Source organism: Dreissena polymorpha, chromosome 11, assembly GCF_020536995.1.
Source record: "Dreissena polymorpha isolate Duluth1 chromosome 11, UMN_Dpol_1.0, whole genome shotgun sequence".
NCBI classification, from domain to species: Eukaryota; Metazoa; Mollusca; class Bivalvia; order Myida; family Dreissenidae; genus Dreissena; species Dreissena polymorpha.
This window is the reverse complement of record NC_068365.1, coordinates 60065933-60093648: the sequence shown is the minus strand read 5'-3', so window position 1 is coordinate 60093648 and position 27716 is coordinate 60065933. Positions and strand designations below refer to the sequence as shown.

Here is a 27716-nt window from a genome sequence, read left to right as displayed (position 1 = left end):
GACCAGACCTACGGTAGGTGGACCAGACATACGTTATGTGGACCAGACATACGGTATGTGGACCAGACATACGGTATGTGGACCAGACATATGGTAGGTGGACCAGACATAGGGTAGGTGGACCAGACATACGGTAGGTGGACCAGACATACGGTAGGTGGACCAGACATACGGTAGGTGGACCAGACATACGGTATGTGGACCAGACATACGGTAGGTGGACCAGACATACAGTAGGTGGACCAGACATAGGGTAGGTGGACCAGACATACGGTAGGTGGACCAGACATTTGGTAGGTGGACCAGACATACCGTAGGTGGACCAGTCATTCGGTAGGTGGACCAGACATACGGTAGGTGGACCAGACATACGGTAGGTGGACCAGACATACGATAGGTGGACCAGACATACGGTAGGTGAAAACTGTTTACAGTCAGAACATGTGTCCACTTAGCTCTCATGGATTGCAATGAGAATTTTAAATGAAATACTGCAATTCAGTAATTTCACTGTAATTTGAAATGTTAAAACTAGTTATTAAAGATAAGTTCATTGATACCAATGTTTAAGCAGAGAAAACAAATAAAGCTAAATGATCAATTAACCAAATTATTTTATTTAAGTTGCTAAAATGCAAAAATAAGGAACTTTGCAAACCTGGAGCAGGGGGTAATTGTCAGAAAGTATTTACTCTTTTTTATGCACTAGGTAGGGTGGTATATAGCAGTTGAACTGTCCGTCCGTCAGTCTGTCCCTCCGTTCGAAAACTATTATTGGTTATAACTTTTGCAATATTGAAGATAGCAACTTGATAGTTGGCATGCATGTGTATCTAATGGAGTTGCAAATTTTGAGCGGTGAAAGGTCAAGGTTATCTTTCAAGGTCAAAGTTTAAAAAAAAACAAATCCAAGGGAAGTAATTAGCTTTATAGGGAGATAATTTCTATTTCTCATTTGGCAGGTACAGAGCATTTTTATAAGGGAAGTAATATTTTTATTATATCCCTTTAAAAAATATTTCTTCCCTTGTATAAATAATCTGAACCTGCCAAATGATAAAAAAAAATTATAAATCAAAGCGGCGCAGTAGGGGACATAGTGTTTCTGACAAACACATATCTTGTTTTATTAACCAGGTTTTCCGAAGGAAAAAACTGGTTATTAGATTGGCGAATGCGGGCGGGCTGGCTGGCTGGCTGGCGGGCGGGCGGAACAAGCTTGTCCGGGCCATAACTATGTCGTTCATTGTCATATTTTAAAATCATTTGGCACATTTGTTCACCATCATTGGACGGTGTGTCGCGCGAAAAAATTACGTCGATATCTCCAAGGTCAAGGTCACACCTTGAGTTCAAAGGTCAAAAATGGCCATAAATGAGCTTGTCCTGGCCATAACTATGTCATTCATTGTGAGATTTTAAAATCATTTGGAACATTTGTTCACCATCATGGGACAGTGTGTCGCACGAAACAATCACGTCAATATCTCCAATGTCAAGGTCGCCACGACTAAAAATAGATTTTTTTTAAAAACAAACTTACAAAGGGGGTTTATTTTGTTTGTTCATTTGAAAAGTTCAGTTTGAGTTTTCTCCCTTTATCAGATTTTTTTTTCACAATGAAAACCTGGTTTTGTGACAATTTTGTCCCTTGTTTCTTTATTTGCTTATTTTTTGCGTTTGGATAGTACATGGTAAAGATATTTCTTTTCTGAGTTAGAATTTTGTTTGTTTTATATTTAAAACGTGAAATCTAACAAAAAATTGTCAAACTCATTTTGTTATTTAAGCGTTTCTACTGGTGAATTGCAGTGTTGTCAACATTATTCAGTCTTGCGCTGAGAAAACAGGGCTTAATGCATGTGCCTAAAGTATTTCCAAGATTAGCCTGTGAGTCCACACAGGCTTATCAAGGACTACAATTTCTGCATTGACATGATTTTGGTTTAGCAGAGACTTCCTATAAACAGAAAATTCCATACGAGCGGAAAACGTCAAGGTTAATCTGGAAAGACACTTTAAACACATGCATAAACCTTGATATGCTGAGAACGAGGCTCAGTTTACACTCTTTTGTATTTCAGTGCTGCAGCCAGTGGGTGGCGCAGATGAGTCGGAGCTGCTGTCCTCCAGACTGGCAGACATAAACCAGTCCTCACAGTACTCCAGGAATGTCAGAGGTTTAAAATGAGCCTTTCTTTGGGAAATTAGGCCATAATGTGTGTCCGTAAGTTGTTGTCCCAGATTAGAATCAGCAGCCAACACAGGCTAAATGAAGACAACACTTTCAGCCTAGACTGGATTTTTGTTTAGAAGAGACTTCCTTTATACCAAAAGTTCCTTAAAAGGAAAAAGTGTTGACCTGATGCAGACTTCATAGGCTAGTCTGGGAAGACACTTTACGCACATGCATTTAGAAACTGATTGAAAATCTGTGAAAGTATTGCGGCTTTCGCAAAAGTAACAAATCCATTGCCCACCACAAGGTCTGGTAGTCTTGTTACTATTACAAGCCTGGCTTTCGTTTTACTGGCAACCAAGCACACATGGAATTAAAGGAATGGCCTATGTCTGTCCATCAGTCATTCTGACAGTCTGTTTGCAACACTATCATGCCCGCTCCATATATCCTCTGTCTTTTCACAGATTTCATGAAACTTGCTGCAAATGTACAGGTCATTGAGACAATGTTCAGACATGCCACTCATGGTCACGGTTGTATTTCAAAGCTTATAGATTGATTCTCTTCTTTATTATCTGATCCATGTCCCCTATACCCAATGAAGGATTTTTCAAAAACTGCAATAAGATATAAGATTGAGCTTATATGCAGATTTAACGAGTCAGTCACACCTTCAGAAGGTCGTGGGCACACTTGAAGGATTTATAATAATGCTGAGTTGTCACATTAACCTTTGACAATACCATTAATAGACAATGCTTTCACATTCAAGAGGTATTTTATCCTAGCAATTCAACTGTATTCCATTGCAGGGCGCCAGTACCGGCGTCGTATAATGAGTATCCTGGACACCCTCAGCTTTCACCAGCAGTATCCGGAACACATGAACCTGGAGTTCTTTGACACAAACCTCATTCAGCAGGTACTGCTTTATTGCATGTGGCTTTGACAAATATCGCAGTGATCAAATTATGCTCGCGACTTTGAATATAATAGAAGAAAGACTAAATAAAAAAGCTCTATGTTTTATTTTCATATTGGTCCCTTATGTCAATATGTTTGATGTATTATTGAAACCTTTCACAGGTTGTTGGTAGCACTGAAAGGAAAGATGAGGATGGGGTGACGTTCTACGATGTGAAGACTCTCCACAGGATCCTGCTGAACGAACTCAACAACCTGCAGGGAACCACAATGGCTGGGCAGAGGCAGAGAATACTCGAGGTAACACACCTGGCCTGGCCAGAGTTTATATAGGGTCATAAGCTTCAAAGTTCTTTGTTTGAAAAGTTTAAGATTGTAAGATTAACAATAATCTATGGCAATTATTAAAAATTGAGCCTTGTATTGTAAAAAAACTGGCTTAATGCATTTGTGTAAAGTTTCGTCCCAGATTAGCCTGTGCAGTTGGCTCAGACTAGTCAGGGAAAACGCTTGCCATATTGCCTTGATTTTCATTTAGAACATTCATCCTTTAAACAAAAATTCATAAAAGCATAAAGTGTCATCCCTGAGTAGCCTGTATTGACTGCACATGTTTATATAACTGGGATGACAGTTCATGCACATGCATTAAGCCTGGTTTTTCCAGAGCAAGCCTCAGTTATGGTTGTGTAATTCCTTTGTTGTCAATCTAATGTTTTAAATTGGCTGAGCATGCTCAAGATTTCCCCTTATTAAGTACTGGTACTCCTTACTGAACGAAATTTTGTGTGTCAATAAGACTTAGGCTTACGATATAATTAATATAAAAACAAATATGCGTATAAATCTCAGTATTTTATTAGATAATACTCATCAAACTTGGAAACCTTTAAGAACAATGTTTGGTTTACGTGCAGCATTTTGTCACCACAGTTCAGACATATGGTTAATGTTAAAAAATCTGTATACTACTGTAACAATAGTCTTGGGATATCAAAGCCAATATATAAAGTAATAACCATAGTTTGATGTATCCAAGGACTGTCCTTGTGCGGAATTAAAAAAAACAACAACATTTTGTTGTAATCTTTAGGAGATTGAGGATATTCTGCGAATGGTGATTGAGCGTAACAAGGTGTGCCAAAGTCTGTTCTGCAAGCAGCAGGGGTTTGACTCGTGGAGGCAGGTGGTTGAGGTTATACTGTCAGCCTGCCCTGCTGACCTGCTCCAGGGAGAGACCAGGCAGACCGTGCTGTTTGAGATACTGCAGGACCTCCTGAAAAAGGTGCAGGAATGAAATAAGATAAATAAATTGATTGTTCTTGCATTGATTTTTGGTGTGTTACATGGATGTGTTTAGATGGTGCAATGAGGAGAAAGTATTGTTTTGCAATCTATACTACTAACATGAAAATAGGCTATACCAATCAGGGATCAGTTAAAAGTTTTTCATTTTATTTGACGCTAAGTGATGAAATATTAAAAATTCTTAGAGCATTTATTCCCAATAATTTCTCACTAGTCCTACTATGGACTCCTGTTTTAATATGATTTGAATTTGAATGACTTGTCAGCCTTCATAATAGTAAATCATCAACATTAAAGTGAAGGTTAGTTAAAAAATATTTTCTTGTATCCAAAGGGCTTAAGCCTCCTCTGTCACATTTTTTTATCTGACCCCTGGGTCAAAAGTAATTATCATGTGCGTCGTATGTTGTTAGTAAAATGAGTTTTTAACCAGGTTTTCCGAAGGAAAAAACTGGTTATTAGATTGGCGAATGCGGGCGGGCTGGCTGGCTGGCTGGCTGGCTGGCGGGCTGGCGGGCTGGCTGGCGGGCGGGCGGAACAAGCTTGTCCGGGCCATAACTTTGTCGTTCATTGTGAGATTTTAAAATCATTTGGCACATTTGTTAACCATCATTAGACGGTGTGTCGCGCGAAAAAATTACTTCAATATCTCCAAGGTCAAGGTCACACTTTGAGTTCAAAGGTAAAAAATAGCCATAAATGAGCTTGTCTGGGCTATAACTATGTCATTCATTATGAGATTTTAAAATCATTTGGCACATTTGTTCACCATCATGGGACGGTGTGTCGCACGAAAAAATCACCTCAATATCTCCAATGTCAAGGTCGCCACGACTAAAAATAGATTTATTTTAAAACAAACTTACAAAGGGGGTTAATTTTGTTTGTTCATTTCAAAAGTTCAGTTTGAGTTGTCTCCCTTTATCAGATTTTTTTTCACAATGAAAATCTGGTTTTGTGACAATTTTGTCCCTTGTTTTTTACCTATTTTACCCATTTATTTACCCATAATTTTTTACCCAGGGGTCAGATCGAAATTACAAATAGTGCAAGGTCGCACATTATGCTCATAGCTACCATGTGTGTAAGTTTCAAGGTTCTAGTGCTAAAAGTGTAGGAGGAGATAGTGTCCAGGACGGACAGACAGACGGCGCGCAGATAACGACAATATTCCCACGCTTTTAAACGCGTGGGGATAATTAAGTTCTTGCCCTGCTTTTATTGCATAATCATCAGAATGATCAGCATCGGTTTGCTTTTCCAAAATTGTTTTCCCATATACAGTTTGATGTGACATTAAAATCCTCCTTTTAAACAGTCAGTTAAAGCATAACTTGTATTGCGCACCCATACACAGTGCTTTCCACGGGCCATTTAAAGGTCCTTTGCCGGGGTGCTTGAATTTCGAAATCAGAATCAGCAGGGCGCTGGTTATTTACCGATTATTGTATTTTTCTGAACCTTGCACTTCTTAACATCAAAGCGGTATCAACATCGCAGAATATTTTGAGAGTTCCAACCACAGACGGAGCTTCGATGTATTGGTAAATCGATATTGGCCAATGAGAGCGCAAGTACCATCAATACCTGTTGTCAAGTCATGCAGACGATGAGTGACGTAATAGCCATAATAGTTTGATATTTTGAAAGGTTTTTGGCTTTTTTTCTACCAGAACCATCGGTCCCTACGGTGTACATCTCAATGATAAAATCTCGGAAAGTAACTTAGCAGACTGAATATCGCAATCGGGTGTAATCCTCAAGGAAATTGTGCGTTTCATGCATAATATGGTCACAACATGTATTCGACTCGTAAAGCGCTTTAATAAATTATTGTTGAATTTGTTATACACAGTTATTACAAAATTAGTGTTTTGTTATGAGATGCCACTTGTCATATTTCCTGTTTTGGTTGATATGATAAATATTGAATAAAAGTGTAAATGTATCATATGGCCAACTGTAAAATAATAATGCATAATTATTCATATGTCGGCAAATCATTATGATGCTTCTTAAATAGTTTCATATGGCCTTTTTCTTGAGTCATCTGCTATCAAAGACTAACTATCCACCAGTGTTATCAACAGGAACATATCAGATCCTATATGTATTGTATACATATGAACATAATATTTGTTTCACTTTGATAGCATGTGTATTTGTATATATCCAAAAATTAATCAAAAGTAATTATAGTTTGAGTATCAGCGACGCTATTTGTCTAGGTTTTGTGAGAATAAGTGTATCTGCAAGCATATGCGACAGTAATATTCTCAGATCATTATAAAGCAATTAATTTTTTTGTCAATTTAAATGAGTGAAGCAGATGTAACAGTTATATTCTCAGAACATTATAAAGTAATTAATTGTCAATTTAATTGCGTGAATCTGTGAAGCAGATGTGACAGTATCTCTGAAACAAATCTGTGACCATTATGGCTGCAATTAATTGTCAATTTAAATGTAGTTTACTGTTGATCAGATATAGCAGTATCTCATAAAATTATATGTGAAATTAATGAATGCAAATAGCATCAATGTTAATGTGATGCTGACGCCACGCTTTACACAAAGTTTTTGCCCAAGCTGTTGATGTAATTTTGCAACTGCCTATGTTCAGATACATGTAATCTGGCCTCACCAGTTTTAGCTGGATCTGTGCAAACTGCATTTAACAACATTGTTACTTGTATAATTATATATATATATATATATATATATATATATATATATATATATATATATATATATATATATATATATATATATATAAATAAATATATATATATATATGTATGTCCCCCTTCGAAGAAGAGGGGGTATATTGTTTTGCACATGTCGGTTGGTCGGTCCGTTTGTCAGTCCGTCCCTCGGTTGGTCCGTCCACCAAATGGTTTCCGGGTGACAACTCAAGAACGCTTAGGCCTAGGATCATGAAACTTTAAAGGTACATTGGTCATGACTGTCAGATGACTACTATTGAGTTTCAAAGGTCAAGGTCACAGTGACTCGAAACAGTAAAATGGTTTCCGGATGATAACTCAGGAACGCTTGGGCCTAGGATCCTGAAACTTCATAGGTACATTGATCATGACTGGAAGATGACCCATATTGATTTTCAGGTCACTAGGTAAAAGGTCAAGGTCACTGTGACTCGAATGCGTTAAAATGGTTTCCAGATGATAACTCAAGGCCTAGAATCATGAAACTGCATAGGTACATTGAACATGACTGGCAGATGACTACTATTGATTTTCAGGTCAATAGGTCAAAGATCAAGGTCACATTAACTTGAAACAGTAAAATGGTTTCAGGATGATAACTCAAGAACGCTTAGGCCTAGAATCATGAAACTTCATAGGTACATTGATCATGACTGGCAGATGACCCCTATTGAATTTCAGGTCACTAGGGCAAAGGTCTCTGTGACTTGAAACAGTAAAATGGTTTCTGGATGATAACTCAAGAATGCTTAGGCCTAGGATCATGAAACTTCATAGGTACAGTGATCATGATGGCAGATGACCCCTATTGATTTTCAGGTCACTAGGTCAAAGATCAAGGTCACATTGACTTAAAACAGTAAAATGGTTTCTGGATGATAACTCAAGAACGCTTAGGCCTAGGATCATGTAACTTCATAGGTACATTGATCATGACTGGCAGATGACCCCTATTGATTTTCTGGTCACTAGGACAAAGGTCAAGGTCACTGTGACTCGAAACAGTAAAATGGTTTCTGGATGATAACTCAAGAATGCTTAGGCCTAGGATCATGAAACTTCAAAGGCACAGTGATCATGATGGCAGATGACCCCTATTGATTTTCAGGTGACTAGGTCAAAGATCAAGGTCACATTGACTCAAAACAGTAAAATGGTTTCTGGATGATATCTCAAGAACGCTTAGGCCTAGGATCATGTAACTTTATAGGTACATTGATCATGACTGGCAGATGACCCCTATTGATTTTAAGGTCACTAGGTCAAAGGTCAAGGTCACAGTGACAAAAAACAGATTCACACAATGGCTGCCACTACAACTGACAGCCCATTTCGGGGCATGCGTGTTTTACAAACAGCCCTTGTCTATGTTAAAGTTTGCGTACCACCTCAAATATTTTCTATATCCCTTGACATATTGCTTTTATATTTTGCATACTTCTTTACCAACATGACCCCAATCTATAAACAAGAGCAGACAACTGTATCAAGCATTTTGTAAGAATTATGGCCCTTTTTCCATTGACAATATGCATATTACTTTAGTTACATTGCCATAACTTCTTTATTTATGATCAGATTTTATTAATACTTTCACAAAACAACACTTTCCTGAATACCACAATGCATTCCACCCAAAAGATACCCCATGCCCCAACCCAGAATCCCTGCCCCCCCCCCCACTCCCCCCCTCCCCTCCCCCCAACATATTTTTTTTTCTTCCTTTTTTATTTTTGAATGATTATCTAATAAATGAATACACCTCACATCCTACATGATACTCTCAACCCCCCCCCTACTACCCTCCCCCCAACAAAAAAAATATATTTTTTTTTTCCTTTGTTTATTTTTGAAAGATTGTCTAATAAATTATTGAATATGAACAATTTTCCCATGATGGCTTACTATCAAGCACTGGAATAGTCGAGCGCGCTGTCCTCTGACAGCTCTTGTTATGTAACATGCCATAAGTGATTAGCATGTTGAAACCAATAGCTGAGCTTCAGGATCAGATCCCTTGTTCCAAGGTCAAGTTCAAAGATCAAATTTTGTCAATCAGTCTGATGCATAAATTTGTCTGGCACATACATTTGTCTTTATGGATGGATTTCATGTAAAGCATGATTAGCATGTTTTAACAAATAGTTGTGCTCAAGAATCAGATCCCTAGTTCAAAGGTCACATTCAAATATCAAATTTTGGCAATAAGTCTGATGCAAAACTTTGTCCAGCATGAATGGATTCTCAAATAGGTGATCAGCATGATCAGATGCAGTGTAGCCCGCAAGACCAAGGTCTTTATGTCCAAGGTCAGGATTACATATCTTGATTGAAGGTCAATGTTTGATACTTTTAAAATCTTTAAAAAAAAGTGCATGATCAGACATAGTGTCACACATGAAAAGCATGTCTTAGTGTCCAAGGTCAAGGTCACACTTAAGGTCATAAGTCACAATTTGGTAATTATTACTGAACATTTTGTCTTGAGAATGACTTTGTCCAGAATTAATGGATTTTTAAATAACTATTCAAAAGTAATCAGCTTGATTATACTTCAAAACATAGTCTTGAGCATACGATGAATTAAAAAAAATTGCCATAGTTACAAGCATACTGAGTGGTGCACACCATAACCAAGTATTTAGGCCATAGGTCAAGGTCTCAATGTAAGTTCAAAGGTAAAGTAAGTGAAAGCAATAGAAACTTTGTCCAATCTTTCCCTCATTTATTTCTGTCTTGCATGCCTGGTGTAAATGGCATTCTTGTTTCTATTTTCTTTAACAAAGTTGCAACAACATGCTACTAATACAACAAGTGGTGTCATTTTGTATTGATCACTACTTTGGCAAGTTCTTGTTTAAGACTAAATTTAGTTTTTCCACTCATGCTCTAGAACAATTTTAGTTATGTAGACAATTGACTACGCCACCACTGTGGAACTATTTTCATGTTATTTTTCCTTTAATTTTTTTCCTCAGGTTGCAGACGACAATGCCCTTCCAGAGTTAACTGCCCCTGTGTCTGGTGTCCTGCTAACCCTGATGGCCAACCTTCGCCAGTGCTTCATGACGCATGACGAGTTGCCTAGTGACCAAGAACGGCGCGACCTTCAATACGTGACCTTGCTGGACAGGTCTGCAGGGGTCAGCAACACAGCCGTGTCCTGGGACAAGGGGTCAGGGTCAAGGACACTGTTTGCAACCTCACTGCAGATGGTTTTGAAGGGACTGATCGAGCACACCCTGAGATGCAGTGAGTTGTATATTTGTTGCCATAGCAACCTGGGCTTCAAATTTGTGTAGAAATTGAGAGTGTTCTTTTTTTTTATGTCAATCAGATATCTGAATCTCTTATAATTGATTAATAAGTAAAAAACATAGCAAGTATGATTGTTTATCATTTTAGGTGATCTATCAGACTCTGTCTAAAATATGTTCAAAACTATTAGTTTTACAACATTTTGTCAATCATTTCTCCATGAAAGGCTTAATTATGAAATTTATGTTTGAAATGAGAATTTCTACTTTGTATGAGGTTGATACTCTTCATTCCCACCCCCTGCCTAGGTGGAGCCCAGCAGAGGGTGAGGGCCAGACTGTATGGAGCCCTGCTGTACTACCTGCAGATAGCCAGCAAACCCAAGAGTTCACAGGCACATCTCCAAGGTTACTTATTGAACTAGAAAATAATATACAAGAAGTGTGGGCTGAATGCATGTCAGTGAAGTGGTGGGCTGAATGCATGTCAGTGAAGTAGTGGGCTGAATGCATGTCAGTGAAGTAGTGGGCTGAATGCATGTCAGTGAAGTAGTGGGCTGAATGCATGTCAGTGAAGTAGTGGGCTGAATGCACGTCAGTGAAGTAGTGGGCTGAATGCATGTCATTGAAGTAGTGGGCTGAATGCATGTCAGTGAAGTAGTGGGCTGAATGCATATCAGTGAAGTAGTGGGCTGAATGCATGTCAGTGAAGTAGTGGGCTGAATGCATGTCAGTGAAGTGGTGGGCTGAATGCATGTCAGTGAAGTAGTGGGCTGAATGCATGTCAGTGAAGTAGTGGGCTGAATGCATGTCAGTGAAGTAGTGGGCTGAATGCATGTCAGTGAAGTAGTGGGCTGAATGCATGTCAGTGAAGTAGTGGGCTGAATGCACGTCAGTGAAGTAGTGGGCTGAATGCATGTCGGTGAAGTAGTGGGCTGAATGCATGTCAGTGCAGTAGTGGGCTGAATGCATGTCAGTGAAGTAGTGGGCTGAATGCATGTCAGTGAAGTAGTGGGCTGAATGCATGTCAGTGAAGTGGTGGGCTGAATGCATGTCAGTGAAGTAGTGGGCTGAATGCATGTCAGTAAAGTAGTGGGCTGAATGCATGTCAGTGAAGTGGTGGGCTGAATGCATGTCAGTGAAGTAGTGGGCTGAATGCATGTCAGTGAAGTGGTGGGCTGAATGCATGTCAGTGAAGTAGTGGGCTGAATGCATGTCAGTGAAGTAGTGGGCTGAATGCATGTCAGTGAAGTAGTGGGCTGAATGCATGTCAGTGAAGTAGTGGGCTGAATGCATGTCAGTGAAGTAGTGGGCTGAATGCACGTCAGTGAAGTAGTGGGCTGAATGCATGTCAGTGAAGTAGTGGGCTGAATGCACGTCAGTGAAGTGGTGGGCTGAATGCATGTCAGTGAAGTGGTGGGCTGAATGCATGTCAGTGAAGTGGTGGGCTGAATGCATGTCAGTGAAGTGGTGGGCTGAATGCATGTCAGTGAAGTAGTGGGCTGAATGCATGTCAGTGAAGTAGTGGGCTGAATGCATGTCAGTGAAGTAGTGGGCTGAATGCATGTCAGTGAAGTAGTGGGCTTAATGCATGTCAGTGAAGTAGTGGGCTGAATGCATGTCAGTGAAGTGGTGGGCTGAATACATGTCAGTGAAGTGTTGTTGTAGATTAGCCTGTGCAACACAAGCTAATCAAGGAGGACATAACGCACATGAATATTACCCAGTTATCCCAGAATGAGGCTCAAATATTAAACTTTCAAAACTCTATGATGCCTTCTTGCCATTGTTTGGTAACATTTACCTGTGTTAAATAGAAAAATATTGATATATGAAACACAACTCATATAACATTTTTGAACATTCTTTTTCATTTATTTTGTTTGTTCAGTTAATTAACCTGCTAAAATTATTCGTTAACTTTCAATGTTTTTTCCTATCACTTGTATAAATTCAACTATTTACTTCACTGATTTACATAATCAGTCCTAAGACAAAACCAAAACTAGTGTGATTGCTCTTCCTTGTCAATACAAAGGAGCCCAGTAATAGTGTAGTACAGCGCTGTCCTCTTTATACTTTGATTACAATACACCTTATTTACCCCACTCAGAGGAGCCCAGTGGTGGCGTAGAGTCTCGTCTACTGGCGGCCTCTGACACAGAGTTTGATCAGCTGCGCAGGGAGAACATCGCCACCATCCTCACCTACGGGGACAGCTTCATGGACCTGCTGTGTAGGGACGCATGTGACGGGCTGGATGTGGGCAGGGTGAGTGGTGGAGTTGCAGGTGTTTGGGTGTGAAATGTTGAGAGGTATCTTGTGTTGTTAAGGAGTTATTTGGTAGTAACTGAAAAGAAGATAGAGATAATGCTCTGTGGTGGATGTATGGACAAAGCAAATGAATGACAGCCCAATCATTGAACTATTGGTTGTATCTAACTATAACTTTTTTAGTTTTTTTATCAGCCTTTATTTCTTATGGTTACACCTCTTAGGTTATGCCAGTGATTGAAGTCATGAATGGTTGTAATTGTGTTGTTCTGGTAGCATACTGTTCATGTTAAAGTTCCAACATCATCTAATAATTTAAAAGCTTTTTTTGTGTATTTTATCAATGTAGAAACTGATGTTAAAATTATGCCTAATATGCATAAATGCTGACGCCGTTTTTGTATTCCAACCGTAGGGTTGCAAACTAAGCCCTTAAAAGTTGAATATAGTTAGAAAGTTCTTAAATTTGATTTGATTTTTTAAGGGACTACAGATGTATCAAAGTGAGTATTTGAGTGGTTAAGTGTGAACTGTAATTGTTATCGTACATATACTGGCTCTGTCAGTGCTAGACTTCATCCTGATGATGGACAAGTTAAACCAGTGGCCAATGTTCATCATTTCCAAGGGTTTAAATAAGACCTGATTGTGCGTTACGTGTCATCCCAGATCAGCCTGTGCGTTTGCACACCCTAATTAAGGATGACCCTTGAATCAGCTGTTATGGAATTTTTCGTTTGAAGGAAGTCTCTTCCAAATGCAAATCCAGTGTAATCAGAAAGTGTTTTCCCTGATTAACCTTTGTGGACTGCACAGGCTAACCAAGGACAACACTTAAGGCACATGAATTCAGCCCCATTGCTATAAGTGATTATATGTTGTTTTTACAGATGCTGGCCCTGTCTGTACTGGACTGTATCCTAATGATGGACAAGTTCAACCAGTGGCTGTCCTTCATCACCTCCAAGGGTTACCTACAGCACCTTGTGGACAGCCTGGCAGTTGACGATGAGAAACTCATGGCTCTCCTGGGTGGAGGTGTGAACAACCTCAAAGTGCTCTACTTGTACGAGTCCAAACTGGTAAGGAATATTTTTCTATGTCCAAACTGTTAAGGAATGCAGTCTTATGTGAGTCCAAACTGGTAAGGAATGCTGTCCTATGTGTGTCCAAACTGGTAAGGAATGCTGTCCTATGTGAGTCCAAACTGGTAAGGAATGCAGTTCTATGTGAGTCCCAGTTTGTAAGGAATGCTGTCCTATGTGAGTCCAAACGGGTAAGGAATGATGTCCTATGTGAGTCCTATGCGAGTCCAAACTGGTAATGAATGCTGTCCTATGTGAGTCCAAACTGGAAAGGAATGATGTTCAATGTGTGTCCAAACTGGTAAGGAATGCTGTCCAATGTGTGTCCAAACTGGTAAGGAATGCAGTCCTATGTGAGTCCAAACTGGTTAAGAATACTGTCCTATGTGAGTCCTATGTGAGTCCAAACTGATAATGAATGCTGTCTTATGTGAGTCCAAACTGGTTAAGAATACTGTCCTATGTGAGTCCTATGTGAGTCCAAACTGATAATGAATGCTGTCCTATGTGAGTCCAAACTGGTAAGGAATGCTGTCCTATGTGAGTCCAAACTGGTAAGGAATGCTGTCCTATGTGAGTCCAAACTGGCAAGGAATGCTGTCCTATGTGAGTCCAAACTGGTTAGGAATGCAGTCCTATGTGAGTCCAAACTGGTTAAGAATACTGTCCTATGTGAGTCCAAACTGGTAATGAATGCTGTCCTATGTGAGTCCAAACTGGTATGGAATGCTGCATGCTGTCATGAACGAGTCCAAACTAGGTGAATCCAAATTGGTAAGGAAAAATATCCAATGTTAATCCAAAGCAATAAGGAATACTGTGGTGTGTCAGTCCCAACTGGTAAGGAATACGGAAAGTCTTTAATGCATCTGCGTAAAGTATTGTCCCTAATCTATTAAGCCCAGTTGTTCCATATTCATATTTGTTTCTTTGGTTCCATTAGAGAGATCTTTAATTACCTTTTGGACTGGCTTGAGATGGTTGTGAATTAATTTGAATGTGTCTTTATGTATCAACCTTTACAGAGACTTCTTACTCATTTTGCAAATTCTTTAGAGCATGTAAATTAACTCTCAAATTAAACCAATTAGGCATACCTCTATGCCAAGCATGAATTTAAATCTAGAGCTATTTTACTAAAATGTCTTTGCATACTATTTGAGCTATCAACATGAACTATCATAGGTACATAGATCTCAATAGCAATGCGGTGCACAAAAACTATACCTCCTGCTTTTATAATTTCCCTTGCAAATGTTATGCTGAAAATTTATCCATGGAATAACTCGACTTTAATATGAGGTATCAAGATGAAATAGCATGATTTGAATCGTGAAATGTTTGGAAACAAGTTCTTGAAACTAAACTGCCAATAATCTTGAACAAAGAGGCTAGAGTGGTGTTTTTGAGGCATCACCGTGACAGTTCTTGTTTCATCAACAGTTTCTATAATTGTATTGAAGTTACAATTGCACTTTCAAGGCTGCAAAATCAAGTACAAATACTTTCTTCCAGAGCCTGTTGACCCGTGTGGCCGAGACAGCAGTAGGGGCCACAACTCTTCTGAGATGTGGGGTCATGCAGAAACTGGCAGAGTGCTCCTTCTTTGATATGAGGCCTGACATGGACAGGTAGGAAAATTATAAAAGCTCATTTGTACGGGTACAAAACATCTGTTTACATTATATGAGCCATGCTCTGGGAAAATGGGGCTTAATGCTTGTGTATAAAGTGTTGTCCCAGATAAGCCTCTGCAATCCTCACAAGCTCATCAGGGATGACACTTTCTGTTAAAGAAAGTCTCTTGTTAATGAAACTCCCACACAAATACATTAAGCCCCATTTTCCCATAAGGTGGAGATTGTGAAGTTGAATCCAATGTCGAGATTCTTTCTAATCAGAATTCTTATTAAAAGTTTAAGTTATGATAGGATTAAGAAGTTAAAAATGTCATGTTTATCATCAGTTTTTTAGCAAAATAAAGGAGATCTAAAAGATTTCAAGAATATGCATTAAGTTACTGAAAAACAAATCACATATTTGAGTGTTTAAGTTATGTATTTTATGGTCTCACAAATGTTGTATTGTAATGTAAATATACCCAATTATGGAGACCTTTCTTCAGAAGAAACAGAAACAATTAAGGGCAAAAGAAAGGACAAAGACCAGCAGTCAGTTGCTTATTGGTTCAATGTTTTTTAATCTGTGTCATGCATGGATTTCTGTTTTATGTCTGGGCTGAAACAAGATAGTTTGAAATAAAAGCACATTGGATTCCCCATCGTTATACTTGATTTGGAAATTTAATCACTGGGGTCAGAGTCCGACTCAGCAGAGATGGAGTTCTGTGGCTTCTTGGCTATGCCTGATATAAAAAATAAAGGCACATGGGCACTCCTGATATAGAAACTCCGACAAAGGAGTCCTGTTTGATTTGGAAATGCAGGCACAGCCGTATGCCTGATTCGAATCATAGGAAACCTCTGTGTTTAAAGGGCCTAGGTAAAGCCCCGTTGATTGCTCAGTGAACTTGGTCAAATATTTCCTCTAGATCCCAGTCTGTGTACAATACTGAAGATGACTTCCTACCAGATCCGGTATCCAGGTACAGGCACCTGCTGTTCACTAGCCTGCGCTTCTGTCTGGCCATCCTGACATCTCTCGGGTCGGAGAACAGGGAGGCTGGAACACAGGTAGGGCTTATTGAAACACAGACTGGCATGCGCTATAAGTGTTGTCCCAGAATAATCTGTCATTTGGCACAGGCTAATCAGGGTTGACACTTTCCTCTTAAATGCAATTTTCATTTAAAGGCAATCTCTTAGTAAAATTACTGTTAATGTGAAGCATTGCCCTGATAAGCCTGTGCAGAATGACACTTTTCTCACATACACACACTACTTAAAGAGCAAGGCTGGTGTTATAAGGTCATGTTCCCAGTATTGAAAAGGGTCCTTTTTACTCACAATCCAGTCTAAAAATTTCAATACATAGTTTTGCTGGCTTTGAAAAGTCTTTTTAAGTTGTAATAAGCATATTATTTTTGGGGGGGGGAATTTAAGAATTTACTTAATCAATAGTTATTTAAGTGTTATAACACAAACAATTTCACTATATTTCCTATTTTAAATTTATGAAACAAAGCAAAAATAATTAAATCCACATTTCTTTGCTATGGATCAGATACACCAAATGGTGAAAATAAGAAATGTTTTATAGTAGAAAGTATTTTCTACGCAGTTATCTCCTAAATCTTATTTCACCTGAATTGATACAATTTTCGTTTATCTATGTATTTTTAGACACTAAAAAATCTACATTTTTCAAAATAAAACAAAATATTCCCCAACCCATAGAGGTGTGATTTTCTCCTTTTTTTCTGCAGTTCATCGTTTCACAAAAGGAAAACAAGGCTTCATTTTTGTGTATAAAAAAAGTGTTTCCCAGATTAGCTTGTGCTGTCTTAACAGGCTAATCAGTGGCAACACTTTCCACATAAAATGCATTTTGTCTTAAGAGGATACTACTTTTCAACAAAAAAAATATTGAAGGCGTAGTGTAGTCCCTAGTTATCCTTTAAAGGGGCCCTCCAACAGATTTTGGCATGTATTAAAGCATGTCATTAAATGCTTTATATTGATAAATTTAAACATTTGACCTAAAAATCTGCAGTAAAAAAACAAGAATACAATTTTAAAAAAGGAAAAAAAAGTAACCCTCAACAGGGCTCGAATTACTGACCCCTGGAGTCCTGGAGTAAAAAGTCTCCCGCCTAGACCACTCGACCATCCATGCTCATGCTTAGAGCGGATGTAATTTTACCTATATAAGCAATCCTCGTAGTTTCACAAAATATAACTACAACAACAGAACTTTCCAAATTATTCAATCGTTTTGCGTCGCACGACGCTTTATAATTTTCAGGTTTTCAAATCATCAAAAGATGCATATAATGGATATTTAAGAGCATGGTAAATGGTCAGTATTACTATTTCCTAAAAAATATCATAACAAAAACAAAAATTTGCGAATCTGAAACAACTTTTTTTTTATTTTGTCAATTTACCAATCTCTTGGACGGCCTCTTTAATATTGTCCTGTTTATTTACTTCCCCAGGTAATGCAGTTCATCATCTCCCACGGCGACATCTTCCACTCCATCCTGCTGGACCGTAGGCTGACCTTGAACCTTCATGCCCTACAGGAGCTTGCACTCACCACAGCTGTCATATGTCGGGCCAACAGTCAAGGTAACCATGGCAATAAGGTGTAAGGCGGGTGTGGGTTTTGAGTTAAACTTTTGGAAGTTTGTTTACACTTTTGAATAAAACTAATGTACTTCTTTGTCATTTTGAACGGTAATTTGTCATAAAATTTCATATTGTATTACAAGGGCAGTAACCACAATGTGAAACCTTAAGTTAAAATGTTGTTTAGAAGACTTAATTCTGCCAATTCTTTGTACACAGTTTCACTGATATGTGACCCAGTCATGTTGTTGTAATGCTGTCAATGCTAGCAAAAGAAAAAACTACTCACAACAACCCAAAACTACGGAGAAAAGCTCTCCAAACAACTGGGCCCGTATTCACCTACCGATTCTTAGACTTAAGAATAAAGAATAGACTTAGAACCAAGAAAAATGTGTTCAGTGTTTGAATATATTAAGGCCTCCACTGGTGATTATGTCATTAACAAAATGTTCTATATGAAGAATAATATAGATAGAGATGTTTACTGCAGAGTTTGACTCAAAATTAAAGAAATTCTTGAATATTCTAATTTAAAGAATTTTCTTTATTCTTAGACTTAAGTCTAAGAATTTTTAGGTTAATACGGGCCCAGGAAACCAATAGATAGTGTAAGCAGGTCTGATTGTATTAGCAAGTAAAGAAATAAGTTTCAAAGTTGCAGCTAGTTGATATAGTTTTCTCCGTAACTCAATATCTAATACATATATTGAATTAAAACTATGTACATGTATGTGTCTAGGGTTTACAACAACAAGCACGGACAAACATTTGTAACTTTTAACATCCTTTTAGAATGAGTATTCCCCCTTTTGTTGTAAAAAATTCAGGTTAAGGTTTGTATACAAGGTGAAATTCATTTTAAAGATTGCATGCAACAAGTTTATCCCTGTACATTCTTACACTTCACACCTGTCTTCATGATAGTCATGTGAGGTCACTGACCAACTCCCTTAACTTAAAAATGCAATTCATCATAATTATGCCCCTTATTGTACTGTTTATACAACTCCTATCTCTAGCTGACTTGCAGACCTGGCATAGGATTGCATATTGAGAAAGTTGGGTCCAGGTCAAGGTCAATTTAAATAAGGATAAAATGTAAGGATTAGTGGGGTTGGTATATAATGCTGAAATGTTGTGCATAAGGTTACAGTCTGATTTGGGGGCAGTTGTGACAAGGTAATGTTTAATTGAAACAGAAGAATAGTCAAACACACTGTCTAAGTAAAGGTGTTGTTATTTTCTATGATTTTTCATATTATGAAGAAAATAATGAAATAGATTCATGATATACTTTATAAGCAAAATAACTTTGTACTATGTTCTTAAAAACACATACCACAAGTTTGCAATCTAATGCCATTTTGGCCCTCAAGATAAATCTATAAATGAGCCTCACTCTGTGAAAATTAGGCTTACTGCATGTGCGTAATGTGTTTTCCCAAATCAGCCTGTGCATTCTGCATAGGCTAATCAGGGATGACACTTTCCGCTTTTATGGAATTGTTTGTGTCAAGGAAGTTTCTTCTAAAAAATCTAAGCAGAATTTGTCTAGCCTGATTAGCCTGTGCTCACTGGAGAGGCAGATATAGGACGACACTTTAGGCACATGCACTAAGCCCCATTTTCCCATGCAGAGGAAGAACAGTACGCAGAGGTTGACTCGGCAGAGATAGAGTTCCGTGGTCACAAGCTGCGTATCCAGCGTCACATGGTGTCCCTGCTCCCTAAGTACTGCGTCTCTGAGAAGCTTACCAAGCAGCTAAAGAACCTTGATGTACCTGCAGACGATCGTGTGGACGTCTGTGCAAAAGTGACGCAAGCGTATCTAGAAGTAGCAACCAATGTGACGTCATTCTGTCGGGCACTAGTGTCTAACTCTGGTAACTAAATTGTCTTGAGTTGATCCTTTGATTGCTGTTGTGTTCTTGTGGTAGATTTAAAAGAAAACACTAATGATCTCTCTTTTTATTAGAAAAAGCATTCTAGCATTTTTTCTTAATTTGTAAAATGGACAAGAGTATTTGAATTAAGACACTAGTACTCATGCGCATTTTAGCCAGGTTTTCCGAATGCAAAAACTGGTTATTAGATTGGCGAATGTCGGCGGGCAGGCTGGCGGGCGGAACAAACTTGTCCGGACCATAACTTTGTCGTTCATTGTGAGATTTTAAAATTATTTGGCACATGTGTTCACCATCATTGGACGGTGTGTCATGCAAAAGAAATACGTCGATATATCCAAAGTCAAGGTCGCACTTCGAGTTCAAATGTCATAAATGGCCATAAATGAGCTTGTGCGGGCCATAACTATGTCATTCATTGTGAGATTTTAAAATCATTTGGCACATTTGTTCACCATCCAATTGGACGGTGTGTCGAACTAAAGAATTACGTCAATGTCTCCAATGTCAAGGTCACCACAACTAAAAATAGATTGATTTTGAAACAAAGGGGGTTAATTTTAAACAATCAGTTCAGTTTGACTTGATCATTAATCTTTTTTTTTTTAAATTGAAAACCTGGTTTTGTGACAATTTTGTCCCTTGTTTGTTATTGTCAGATTTAAACTGAAGGCTTTAAAATTATTGACATGTTTTAACATATTTATATTTAAGATTTATACAGATTACATACATTTGACAAACCTTTAATCTTTCATCAACTCAAACTCATGATGATTTTTGATGTCAGGTCCTAATGTTCAGTACTGTAGGGTATTGTTTTCTGATGTCAGGTCCCAATGTTCAGTACTGTAGGGTGTTGTTCTGGCCAAACATGGAGGAAGCCATGGTCAGAGATCTGCATGGAAGTGGAGGTATGGATAGTTTGCTTACTATCATCTGTGCTTTCTTTATTACTACGTAGGTAGTATGCAATAATAGTCTAGACATGGTTATGTACAATATGCAATAGCAGCTAGATGCATTTTCATAAATGACCATAAGTTCAATGCAAATTAAACAATTTCAGCAGATTGAATAATGCCAAATATTCCCGTAAGAGAAACCACTTGTAATTGAGCCACATTTGGGGCAAAACAGGGCTTAATGCATGTGCGTAAAGTGGTGTCCCTGATTAGCCTTTGCAGTCTGTACGGGCTACTCAGGGACGAAAATTTCCACCTTAACTGGATTTTTAGCTCACCTGATTGCTCAGGTGAGCTTTTGTGATCGGTATTTGTCCGTCGTCTGTCTGTCTGTCTGTCGTCCACTTTTGGTTTGTAAACACTCTAGAGCCCACTTTTCTTGTCCGATTTTCATGAAACTTGGTCAGAAGATTTGTCCCAATGATACCTCGATCGAGTTTGAAACTGGGTCATGCTGGGTCAAAAACTAGGTCACAAGGTAAAAAAAGAAAAACCTTGTAAACACTGTAGAATTCACATAACATTCTCAATCTTTATGTAACTTTGTCAAAATATTTGTCTTCATGATATGTTGGTTGAGTTCAAAAGTGGTTCGGGTCCGTTGAAAAACAGTGGGCGGTGCAGTATTCCTTATTTGGCTATAGAGAAACCTTGTAAACACTCTAGAGGCCACATTTCTAGGTCAAAATCTTACAAAAACCTTGTAAACACATGTAGAATTAGCAATACTTGCAAATGTGTGCATTGCAAAAAACCCATGCAAACGGACAATACTCAATTAGAATGCTCACACTGCAAAAGTTAACAGAAGAGAACCAATCTAATATGCTCTAGAGTACTGAATTTTCAACTACCGGTAAGCAATGAACAAAGCCTTGTAAAAAAAGGTGAGCAAACTAGGGCCATCTTGACCCTCTTGTTTATAATAAGAGATGGCCTTTGAACAAAAATGCCATAAAAGCGAAAAGTGTCGTCCCTTATTAAATTATTTAGGTTGCACAGGCTAATCTGGGATGACACTTTACGCACATGAATCAAGCCCAGTTTTCCCAGAACACTGCTCAATTTTCTCCATGTTTCTTTCCGGCCCAGATTTCTCGATGTCCACTCTGAGTCCTGCCCAACTGCCTAACCTGGGAATTGTGGTGTACGAGTTGAAGCAGTGCACCAACCAGTTCCTGGCGGTGTATGAGACAAGGAAACTGCACCTGAGCAAACTGCAGGGCCTCTCTGAGCTCAGTGTGGAGGACTTGAAACAGGTGGGTGGGGTAACGCATTCAGACAGGTGGGTGGGGTAACACATTCAGACAGATGGTTGGGTTGGGGTAAGACATTAAAACATGTGGGTGGGGTAAGATGTCTGAAACATGTGGGTGGGGTAACACATTCAAACAGGTGGATGGGGTAATACATTTAAACAGGTGGGTAGATCAAACACATTAAAACAGGTTGGTGGGATAACACATTGAAACAATTGGTTTGAGTAAGATATTGAAACATGTGGGTGGGGTAACACATTTAGACAGGTGGTCAGGGTAGACATTAAAACAGGTGGGTGGGGTAATAGATTGAAATAGGTGGGTGGGGTAATACATTAAAACATGTGGGTGGGGTAACACATTAAAACAGGTGGTTTGGGTAAGACATTCAAACATGTGGGTGGGGTAAGATGTCTGAATCATGTGGGTGGGGTAACACATTCAAACAGATGGGAGGGATAATACATTAAAACAGGTGGGTGGGGTAATACATTGAAACAGGTGGGTGGGGTAACACATTAAAACATGTGGGTGGGGTAAACACATTGAAACAGTTGGGTCGGATAACACATTGAGACAGGTGGGTTGGGTAATGCATTAAAACAGGTGGATGGGGTAATACATTAAAACATGTGGGTGGTGTAACACTTTGAAATAGGTTGGTCGTATAACACATTTGAAACAAGTTGGTGGGGTACGACATTGAAACAGGTTAATGGGATAACACATTTAAACAGGTGGATGGGGAAAAATCAAAATAAGTGGTTGGGGTAAGACATTGAAACAGATAAATCGGATAACACATTGAAACAGGTATGTGGGGAAACACATTTTAATAGGTGGGTGGGGTAACTCATTGAAACAAGTGGTTGGGGTAACCCTTTCTTACTCAGATTCGCATTTTGACCCATTTGTTGTCCCTTAAAAATTCAATATTGAAGACCTTTCCTACTAGATTCAAGTTGTAAAGGCTTAATTTCCAACCCTAAGATAATGATGAGCAGCAAACAGCATGAACACTGGTTAGAAGCTGGTTGCATAAAGCAATTTACACTTTGCTTCTGAATGGGAAAACACTACTTTTTGACATTTAATTAAAAATCAAAATTGAAAAAGCAAAATTACAAGACTGAAGCTTTTGTTTGTATAAAAAAAATGTTATTTCTTAAACTTATAATTTGCATTATGGCATTTTGACTGTAGTTGCTTTTGGTCGTTCACTGGATCAAGCGCAGAATCAGATGGAGTTCACGATGTACTTTGGGGGTTTTGTGACGTTTAGGGTATCTTCAGGAGCTAAATCATGACAGTTTTGATGCGTTTTGGATTTAATGAAAGATACGTTTAAAATTTCTTTGCCGCATTTTGGTTTATGTTTAAGTTACAAGTAAAATACCAATCTTTGAAAAATTACTATGCAAATACCCGTCTTAATGTTTCAACAAGCATTCCAAGGCTCCTGTATATGTTAATCATTTGCTGTCATTCTTCTTGCAGTTTTCTGGTATAGCTGATGGAGAAAAGATGTCGTCCCAGCAGAGACAGGGCCTGGCCAGGAGGAAGCTGTCCCAGATCATAGCTTACAACTACAGGGAGCTCCAGGCATACTCATGTATCCTTGGGTCCATGATAACATCCATATAAGCCGTGCTCTGTGAAAAGGGGGTTTAAAGCATGTGCGTAAAGAGTCGCCCCAGATTAGCCTGTGTAGTCAGCACAGGCTAATCTGGGACGACACTTTACACAAATGCATTAAACCCCCATTTCATAAAGCACTGCGCAAGTGTTTACAAATTGTATGGTAAATCTATTGAAAATCATGTAGAAATTCCTTGATGTTTAACTAAATCAATGATTTTACTAATTTAATGGTTTTTCATGGCCGCACTTCCATCACAATTATTATATTATATTAGAATGTTTTCTTAACACGTGGCCGCAGTCATCATAGAGAACACGTTGTTCCTGCTGTGGCGCCACCTTGAGTACTACCTGCTTCACTGCGTGCCTAGCGACCGTGGGGCAACCCAGTTCCAGGCGCAGGCTAGACGCCAGGCACAGATCAGGAGGCTCCAGGGTACGGAGAACAAGTTGTAATTTAATAATTGATTAATTAAAATGATAGTAAGTATTGGCAAAAAGTTTGAATGGTAATAAAAGTGTTTTGAAGCTCCATTCCATAAATATGTTAAACAAACAAATTGTGCAATAATAATGCATTAAGGGACATGTTACTGTTTAATGTATGTGGGTAAAGTGTCGTCCCAGATTAGCCTGTGCAGTCAGCACTGTCTATTCAGGGATGACACTTTCCGCTTTTATGATATTTTTTTGTTTAAAGAAAGTCTGTTCTTAGCAAAAATCATGTTTAGGTGGGAAATGTCATCCCCGATTAACCTGTGCGGACTGCACAGGCTTAACTGGGACGATACTTTTCACACATGCATTAAACCCCCCTTTTCACAGAGCGAGGCTCAAATGCATAGTCATACTGAGTGATTGGTCTGCCAGGTCCTTGCTTTAGTATTGTCCAATGGTCAATTACAGATTAAATCGTATTTTTGAAATAATTTCCTAATGTCTTGTAAACAATGACATTAAACTTGAGTGATTATTATCAGCAGAGATCAATTCTTAGATGCTGAGGAAAGGCTGCAGTCGACCTTGAATATGTCAGCTGTGAGAAAAGAATTAAAGATACATATGTTTTTAATAGATAAATACACAATTGGACACCACATAGAAGGGTCAGATAACCATTTTACTAGGCCTTTAACCATTGATTTTTTTTATTAAAAAAGACCAAACTGCAAATATTCTACTCAATCATGCCAAGAAGACAACACATAGCAAATATTCTACTGCAAGGCTTGTACTGCCATTCACCATATAATCAAATTTTGCTTAGAAAATTGTATTTGGCTACAGCGTTTTTTCTTCATAAAACCTCATGAAATCACCATAATAAAAATTATTTGTATTTTAAGGTTATTTTGCCTCAAGAAAATTTTTAGACAGGGGGAGCTCTGCTACTGCATCACACAAAAAAGACTAAAGATGACAAATATTCTGTTCTATTAGAAATCAGAACATATGCTTATTTTAAAGGCTTGGTACATATGTTATATGAAATATGTCAACAATTATAGGTTTATAAAATAGACTAAACATATCAAATGTTCTTCTCTATCCATCAAAATAGACCTATCATAGCAAATGTTCTACTATATTCTCCAAAAGAGACAAATATGACACATGTTTTTTGCTATCTATTTGATTTCTGTAGAACAAAGTTTTATTCTGTAGAACATAGGTTTATTTGAAACACTTATTACAGTTGTTAAAAAATATGTTAACAATTCTAGGTATACAAAATAGACTATGCTACCTGTAGAACATTGGCGTATTTCAATAACATTTATCGAAAAATATTGTAGGCATACCATATGAAATAGACCAAATGTGGCAGTTGATTCTCTCTGTTTTGCAGACTAAATCAGTCTTGGTTCTTCTCAAAACCAGCCTCTCTGTCTTGCAGATTTATCGGTCTTGATTCTTCCCAAAACCAGCCTCTCTGTTTTTTTGTTTTTTCTGCAGACTCAATTGGTCTTTCCCTAAATAAGCCTTTCTGTTACGCAGACTCTATTGGTCTTGGTTCTTCCCCAAGCCAGACTGGTAGTGGTGACTCGGTGGGCTTGAGTTTTGACCTGGACGACTCGAGACGTCATGTTCGTCAACAGGACATAGAGGCACTCAAGCAGGCGGCGCTTACCGTTTGCAGCGAGTCACTATTCAAGAAGATACTGGAAATCAATCAGGTAAACAGCATGCATTAACACTACAACCAGTGTTACAACGCCCTGGATTTTTGTTGCTTGCATAATTAAAACTTTGCATTAAAAAAACACACAGAGTATCAAGTTATATGGTTTAAGTTTTCATTTTCTGATTGTGTCTAATTAGTGTGTACTCCCCTAAAACAGATTGTTCTTACCCCTTAATTTCATTTACTTTTATTCTAATAACTCAGTAATAACACCATGTGTCTTACAATATTTGCCACATATTGGAGTTGTCTCCCTTCAATTGTTTTCAGACATTCTGCAAAAGTCGAAGCCACTATGGTTTTGTTGAGGCTGTGGTCCGCAGAATAAGACGCCTACTTCGCCTGCACACTGGCTCTTGAGTACTCGAACATGGCCGTCACTGAATTGAGCCGCATTCTGAGAAAACTGGGCTTAATGCATATGCTCAACGTTTTGTCCCAGATTTGCCGGTGCAGGTTAATCAAGGATGAAACTTTTTGCTTAAAGTGGATTTTGTTAAGCAGAAATTTCCTTTATATCAAAATTTTAAATAGCCTGTGCTGACTGTATAGGCTAATCTGGGACGAAACTTTACAGTATATGAATTAAATTACTTCAACTGCACACTGGCTCTTGAGTATAGGAACATAACTGTCACCAACTTGTGAAGTTGTTATGAAAGTACCTCTGTTGTTTTGTGTTATTGATAAACTGTATGAACATCATTATCAGATTTAAAGTTGCTATGGCTATTACATTGTGAACTTATTTTGATAGTATAACATTTGTTGAAATCTGAGTAATTTTGAAACCGACACTAAGAAACAAATTCGACAATATCACAACGTGCAAAAGGGGATGATTATACAATGTAACAATTATTATATGTTCAGTTAATTTTTACCCCTAAAGTAAATTAATTGTCCTACTGAAACATGTACAAAAAACATGTTTTTGTAGACTAATGTGTAAAACTCAAAATATATGTTTAACATTTAGTATTTTTGGTATTTGAAAGATATATGTTTCAACTGAAATATTAATAGTGCATGAGACAAGTTCTGTTATTATATATTTGAACCATTTCTTGAAATACTACATTTAAATCATTTGCCATGTTATTTAACTATTTATTTAGAAAAAAACAACAACATCAAACTATGCTGATTATTGATTCTTATTAAGGTGTAAACCCCCCATATACATGTATATATAAGAAGTGTGCATAGTCTTTTTCTTCAGAATGGGAAATACATTTATGTTAAATAACTATGATATACAATATTATACTAAAATTGTTTTGCTATGAAATTTGTCAGATGAATAACTGCATTTTTTCATACCCTTTGTACTTGAATGTCATGCATAGACCTGGACTATTGTGTCTGTCATCAGGTTGTAGAAAACAGTCATATTAATTACCACATTCACATATTAATATTTGTTAAAAAATGCATTCACATCTACTTTTTTTATATTGACAAGCTTAATTAATAATGCACACCTAATTGCATCTGAACTGATTGTGTTCTTATAAAAGTTCTTATAAATAAATGTGACTGAATTTCTATACTGTAGATTACTGTTCATTATTAATTCCCCCACTTTCGCTTTTTACTAGTAATATAGGTAAGTAGGTAAACCCTTGTCCAAGATGTATTACACAGAAACATGAAAGTCAATGCCTTTTTTTTAGCGATGTATGTTTCCCAAAAAAATCACTTAGAATGATCCTTTCTGTTGTGGCTTTTGTACACATTGAGCCTCGTTCTG

The 27716-nt window shown here is 38.0% G+C and overlaps 1 protein-coding gene across 2 annotated transcripts in view; it reads left to right on the top strand.

The window, feature by feature from the left end:
• Positions 1–27513, top strand: part of LOC127849556 (nuclear pore complex protein Nup205-like) — a 94248-nt gene extending 66735 nt beyond the window's left edge. For both annotated transcript variants that reach the window (XM_052382260.1, XM_052382259.1), the window contains exons 24-41: positions 2085–2180; positions 2995–3104; positions 3269–3406; positions 4200–4391; positions 10119–10392; positions 10707–10805; positions 12511–12668; positions 13562–13753; positions 15272–15387; positions 16308–16449; positions 17874–18006; positions 19647–19892; positions 20747–20827; positions 21971–22137; positions 23635–23749; positions 24080–24214; positions 25777–25955; positions 26234–27513. In XM_052382260.1, the coding sequence (XP_052238220.1) occupies positions 2085–2180; positions 2995–3104; positions 3269–3406; positions 4200–4391; positions 10119–10392; positions 10707–10805; positions 12511–12668; positions 13562–13753; positions 15272–15387; positions 16308–16449; positions 17874–18006; positions 19647–19892; positions 20747–20827; positions 21971–22137; positions 23635–23749; positions 24080–24214; positions 25777–25955; positions 26234–26323 (2663 nt within the window). In that variant the 3' untranslated portion in view covers positions 26324–27513. The remainder of the gene's footprint in view (positions 1–2084; positions 2181–2994; positions 3105–3268; positions 3407–4199; positions 4392–10118; positions 10393–10706; positions 10806–12510; positions 12669–13561; positions 13754–15271; positions 15388–16307; positions 16450–17873; positions 18007–19646; positions 19893–20746; positions 20828–21970; positions 22138–23634; positions 23750–24079; positions 24215–25776; positions 25956–26233) is intronic.
• Positions 27514–27716: the final 203 nt, after the last annotated feature.